Source organism: Eptesicus fuscus, chromosome 13, assembly GCF_027574615.1.
Source record: "Eptesicus fuscus isolate TK198812 chromosome 13, DD_ASM_mEF_20220401, whole genome shotgun sequence".
Lineage (NCBI taxonomy): Eukaryota > Metazoa > Chordata > Mammalia > Chiroptera > Vespertilionidae > Eptesicus > Eptesicus fuscus.
This window is the reverse complement of record NC_072485.1, coordinates 62,055,986-62,062,660: the sequence shown is the minus strand read 5'-3', so window position 1 is coordinate 62,062,660 and position 6,675 is coordinate 62,055,986. Positions and strand designations below refer to the sequence as shown.

At 43.5% G+C, this 6,675-nt stretch overlaps 1 protein-coding gene across 1 annotated transcript; it reads left to right on the top strand.

Moving 5' to 3' along the window:
• The first annotated feature begins 207 nt into the window (after positions 1-207).
• On the top strand, positions 208-2,475 carry KCNA4 (potassium voltage-gated channel subfamily A member 4). Its single transcript, XM_008148944.3, has one exon. It carries the CDS (start codon positions 208-210, stop codon positions 2,254-2,256), a length of 2,049 nt encoding a protein of 682 aa, XP_008147166.2. The 3' UTR covers positions 2,257-2,475.
• Positions 2,476-6,675: the final 4,200 nt, after the last annotated feature.

Below are 6,675 nucleotides of genomic sequence, written 5' to 3'. Positions count from 1 at the left end.
GGCGTGCTGATTTAAAAACAGAAAATGCAAAGTTGGACTGAAAATATCCTCAGTCTTCCCAGCAATCTGCTTAAGGGTTCCAAACTTACCTTCCTTTGGTGAGCAAAAAGAAAAAAAAAGAAAAAAAAAAAAAAAAAAGAAAAAAGCTGCCCTATTTTTTCTTTCTTCTTCTACAACCGGAACCAGCCATTTCCCAAAACCACCACCATGGAGGTTGCGATGGTGAGTGCGGAGAGCTCAGGGTGCAACAGTCACATGCCTTACGGGTACGCGGCCCAGGCCCGGGCCCGGGAGCGGGAGCGGCTGGCCCACACCAGGGCAGCGGCGGCGGCGGCGGTGGCAGCGGCCACGGCTGCCGTGGAAGGCAGCGGGGGTCCCGGAGGGGGCTCCCACCACCATCACCACCACCACCACCAACACCAACACCAGTCTCGGGGGGCCTGCACCTCCCACGACCCCCAGAGCGGCCCACGCAGTCGCAGGAGGCGGCGACAGCAGCCCGAGAAGAAGAAAGGCCACCACCACCGGCCCAGCAGCAGCTTCCCTCACTGCGCGGACCTCATGCCCAGCGGCTCGGAGGAGAAGATCCTGCGGGAGCTGAGCGAGGAGGAGGAGGATGAGGAGGACGAGGAGGAGGAGGAAGAAGAGGAGGAGGAGGAGGAAGAGGAGGGGAGGTTTTACTACAGCGACGAGGACCGCGGGGACGAAGGCTCCTACACGGACCTGCTGCCCCAGGATGACGGGGCCGGCGGCGGCGGCGGCGGCGGCGGCGGCTACAGCGCCGTGCGCTACAGCGACTGCTGCGAGCGCGTGGTGATCAACGTGTCGGGCCTGCGCTTTGAGACGCAGATGAAAACGCTGGCCCAGTTCCCGGAGACCCTGCTGGGGGACCCCGAGAAGAGGACCCGGTACTTTGACCCTCTGCGCAACGAGTACTTCTTCGACCGGAACAGGCCCAGCTTCGATGCCATCTTGTACTATTACCAGTCCGGGGGCCGCCTGAAGAGGCCGGTCAACGTGCCCTTCGACATCTTCACCGAGGAGGTGAAGTTCTACCAGCTGGGCGAGGAGGCCCTGCTCAAGTTCCGCGAGGACGAGGGCTTCGTGAGGGAGGAGGAGGACCGGGCCTTGCCGGAGAACGAATTCAAGAAGCAGATCTGGCTCCTCTTCGAGTATCCGGAGAGCTCCGGGCCGGCCCGGGGCATAGCCATCGTCTCCGTCCTGGTCATCCTGATCTCCATTGTCATTTTCTGCCTGGAAACCCTGCCCGAGTTCAGGGACGACCGGGACCTCATCCTGGCTCTGAGCGCGGGCGGGCACGGCGGCGGCGGCGGCGGCGGCGGGCTGTTGAATGACACCTCGCCGCCCCACGCCGAGGGCTCAGGGCACACGGTCTTCAACGACCCCTTCTTCATTGTGGAGACGGTGTGCATTGTCTGGTTTTCCTTTGAGTTTGTGGTTCGCTGCTTCGCTTGTCCCAGCCAAGCCCTCTTCTTCAAGAACATCATGAACATCATTGACATTGTCTCCATCTTGCCTTACTTCATCACCCTGGGCACGGACCTGGCCCAGCAGCAGGGCGGCGGCAACGGGCAGCAGCAGCAGGCCATGTCCTTCGCCATCCTCAGGATCATCCGTTTGGTCCGAGTGTTCCGGATCTTCAAGCTCTCCAGGCACTCCAAGGGCCTGCAGATCCTGGGCCACACCCTCCGGGCCAGCATGCGGGAACTGGGCCTGCTGATCTTCTTCCTCTTCATCGGGGTCATCCTGTTTTCCAGCGCTGTGTACTTTGCCGAGGCAGATGAGCCTACCACCCATTTCCAAAGCATCCCGGATGCCTTTTGGTGGGCGGTGGTGACCATGACAACTGTGGGCTATGGGGACATGAAGCCCATCACTGTGGGGGGCAAGATCGTGGGGTCCCTGTGTGCCATTGCGGGTGTCTTGACCATTGCTTTGCCAGTGCCAGTGATTGTCTCTAACTTTAACTATTTCTACCACAGAGAGACTGAAAATGAGGAACAGACACAGCTGACCCAGAATGCAGTCAGTTGCCCATACATCCCTTCTAATTTGCTGAAGAAATTTCGGAGCTCCACTTCTTCCTCTCTGGGAGACAAGTCAGAGTATCTAGAGATGGAAGAAGGAGTGAAGGAATCTCTCTGTGCCAAGGAGAAGTGTCAGGGAAAGGGGGATGACAGTGAGACAGACAAAAACAACTGCTCTAACGTGAAGGCTGTGGAGACTGACGTGTGAATCCTGTCCTCCGTGCGCCACTGCCCCCTCGCCCCCAAGCCCAGCATCTCCAAATATATTTATGCATAGAGAGTGCAGTTATGAAAATGAAATATGCAAATGAATCCAACGCATACAGTAGTACACCATTTAATGGTTATACATGGCATAATTGTTATAAACTTGTATTACATATCAAATAAATGATGCATCTTGGAGAAGAGGGAGGCTTAAATAGGAGCAACTCAATCTTTATATTTTTTATTAGGCTGCAAGAATTTTGCACATTAACTGGAAAGGATGTTAAAAGTAAAGATGGCTTTGTGGAATGAGTGTGTGTGTTTGTGTGTGTGTGCTGTGTGCGTGTGTGTATGTGTAAGTAAATTGTCAACGTTTTTTAGTAATCGTGCAGTAATGGGAAAAGTTGGCATTTTGAAGTATTTACTATGTAAGAACTAATGAATTTGAACAGTCATTTATCAGTGCTTTAATAGCATCTCATGTCTTTGGATTCCATAGTTGTTTTTTAAAAATTGTTAAGAATTACTATGTGGAAAAAAAAGAAAATGAATTATTTAATAGCATATAGGTCACAATTCTATCTTGGATTTAATTAAAGTTTATTTTTAACTGGAAATTAACTTTTAAAAAGGCTGCAGGGGTCTTTAGAAATTGTTTATATTTTATTATTAATTTTGGGAAGATATGAGAGCAAATGCCTAATAATACGGGAGAAATGACATCAGAGAAAATGTAACAAGCTTTGTTCAGAAATCCCAGCACTGGAATTTTTTTTTTCTTTGCACTACTTTATATGCTGGAGATTGAGAGAGACTTCATACTGTGAATGTTTACTAATGTAACAGTTCAATGACAATCATTGGAACAATAATTTCTTAGTCCTATTTTATTGTTCTCTTCTTTTCTTTGTGTGATACTAAATGCCACGCAGATAACAGCACAGATTCCCTTCTCTTTTTAAATCTAAATAACTGATCTGCAAAGGGGCTATGACGTCGAATTTAGCAACTGAATTCTTTTGAAATCGGTCTGTTACAATGATGTTTCTGAAACCATCCTATTCTTCTGCCTTTAAATCCAGAACAATTTAACCAAAGCTAATGCATGCACTGAAAGAATTAATGAAGAAATAGATGCCCAGATGCTACAGTGATTATGGCTTAAGAGCTTTCTATTAAATGTATAACATAAGTGACAGATTTATTAAATTTATTTCTTTGTGCTGCTATATACGAGCAAAATGTGGGGATTCACCTCCGAATTTGGCACTCTATTTGCTAAAATTGGTATAAGAAAGAATTGTGTCAAAACATTTGCTTTCGACATCACCATCATGATTAAAGGAAATTATGACACATGTAAGTGTTTAACTCACAACAAGGTGTTCTAGAATGTGAGATAACAGCTAGTGATTAGACTTGCACTATTAAGTTATAATTAGATATCGGTTAGCAAACTCAGAATATGTAATAGGCCTTATTCTCTCCAGTGTTTCTTCAACTTCTTTTCTTTGTAAAATGATTGTCCTAAGGTTTGGGAAAAAGATACTATGTATCTCAGTACATAATGAACTCTAACAACTGTGAACTTTGAAAAAAAAAAAAAAAAAGAAAGAAAGACCCAGAATAACTTTTCTCAAGCTTTTTAATCTCAGACCATCATATGATAATAATATAAAATTTACCTCTCTTTTAATGATATTTAAAATTCAAAGTAAATCCAATGTTAGGTTTAAAAGCAAAGCTACTTCCTTCTCCCCATTTCTTCCCCACCACTTACAGAGAAACTCCACTTGAGAACACCTTGGAGAATGAAAAGCAGCAAGCAGAGGAGTTGATTGAATGTGTAGACCAAATATCTCTAGTGGGCAATAGAGAGTGACAAAACAAGGAAATGCCATCTTGAAACAAGACTTCAAAGATGGCATTATCCTCTATTTTGGATTAGAAGCAAAAAATGTAACAAGCATGACACTAACCCTGTAAGGCTACTTAGGTTGGCCACTATTTATTTGGAAAAGTCACCCTGTTCATCTCTGCACCACAGTTTCCTCGATAGTAAAAAAGAGGGCACATGATGCATATGTTACATCAGTTGTTAGGGGAAAGCAAATGAAAACATGTGAAAACTCTGAAATAAGTTCCATATAAATGTCCAATTTTATGTTTAAATTGCTTTTAATCTTCCTCTAGGAGATTAAGAGCCCGCGAGTTACATCTGCTTTATTAGGATGCTGTGAAAATCATGGGTAATTTCTTTAATTTGGGGCTCCTTACAAGGAGTTGATTTGCAGACACACAAGAGAGCCTATCATTAAGTAACTGTTGCAGTTTCTTCTTTTGGGGGAAGATTTTAGGCATGCCATGATATAAAGATGACCCTGGGGACAAGGTGCCACCTGTCTCTTGCTGTTCTCAACTAGGTCTGGTTATATCTTAAGATAGTTTAAATGCATGCTCTCCAGCTTCGATGTTTATTGAACATTCTACAATAGCATTAGCAACGACTTGGCTATGTTTGGAAGGAAAAATACATTGTATTTCATTGGTTCTACAACACTCTTTTAAAAATCAGAAAAGTTATTTTACATTTAATTGACATGTTTTAGAATTAATAATTCTGAGAACCCAGTCATTTGGGGATCCTGGGGCTTCCCTTTATTGTACATAGTTTCTTTTTAAGGGTAAAAGAGTCAGAAAGTGATAGGTATGGGCTTTTATTGGTAACCACTAAATGTATGGGTATTTTTCCCCCTGCAAGATCCATTAATTTTAGGATGTCTGGATCTTGATTCCATTCTGAGAAGGAAGCATTTAAGCCCTTAAGACTTGTATAGGGCACTTCTCTGCAGAATACTTGTCTTACAGAGAATGTGTGAAGGTAGTTATGGACGTATAGCATTTTTCCAAGACAAAGCTAGGTAAAATACATTAGCACCATTTGTGACAATTTTATACTGAGAAATGTGCTTTCAGGGGCTATTTGTAACTAATTTAGGCACCTTCATCTTCTCAGAGCCCCCCATACATGTTTGGTTGTAAGATAAAAGAGAAGTGACCCATTTAGAGATTTGAATTCTTGGGCTCTGGGATCCTTTAGTTGCTTTTCAGATGATAATAAATGTTACCAAAAGTATAATATTTGAGGGTCATCTTAATCAGAATCTTTTCAAGGGTGGATGCATTGTTCTCTCTTGCAATTAATTGCTTGAAGAGGAAACAATTATACAGAACAGTTACGGAGAAGAGAGGAGGACTAAATATTCCTTCAGTTCTGTGAAAGGGAGCTCATGGATGCCAGAGGAATGACAGGTGGCTTAGGAGTCCAGAGCTGGCTTGTTGACCATGGGCACATCATTTCAGCTCCTTAATTCTCAGTTTGTGTTTGGTTGGTGTAAAGTCGGGTTGTTGGGCTACATTATCGCTTGAGTCCTCCTAGCACCAAAATTCTGTGGAGTCGAGGGAAGTAGCAGACTAGCTTGATATTTTCTAAGTACCCCTCAAGTCATACCAGCCTTGATTTTATAGTTAAGAACAAAATAGTTTTAAAGCCTTACTGTTGGGTTAAATGCAGCACCAGGAGTATGGGATTGAGTTTTTAGAATGTAAACTAAGCTGAATGAATAGGGTGTACTTTGAAGCTATTTATTTTAACAACTTATAAAGGGAAGAAAATCACTTAATAAAAAAAAATAACTCCTCAGTCTCCAATAGAATACAAATTGGTAAGTCAACATTTTGATTTCTGGCTTTGTTACAGTGCAATCTCGTCAGTAAACACAGTGTTCCGACCTGTGCTGGAAAACTCATTTTATGCTCAGACACATGTAGTATTTCACAGTGCTGCTGCTTTCCTTGTCAAATTGGTTTTGAACAGGACCGCTAAAGCTTTGTGAAACAGCTTTTCATTAGGCATGTGTTGAAAATAGAATCCAATATATAAAGAAGAAACATTTAAGTTAAGATTATATATATATATATTCATTTTTTTTAGAAAGTCAACACCAACCAATAGAAAATTACTTTTAATTGCACTGGAATCATAAACACTAGTACCCCCACATCCCAAGAGAATCAGAAATGGTGTTCTCCATTGTTGATTTTCAGGCCTGTGATGCATCTCCAGCACTAACATTGCAGCTATTTCTAGGTAAAGTGGTGGGAAATAACACTTAGGTTTGGTTTACATTTTTCCAATGAACATGTGAAATGCTCATGTGCAGGGTGCAGAGTATAACATCCCTGTTTATATGTTTGTTTGTTTTTTTATTGATACAGTTTAGAATGATTACGGGTTGTCATTCAGTGACAAAGGGGCCTGTTCCAGGAAGTCTTCCTGACCCAAAAGTCATTCTGATTACTGCAACGGACATTGGGTGTGGACAAAAGGTACCTCTTGGTTTTCCTGCCTGCAAAGAAG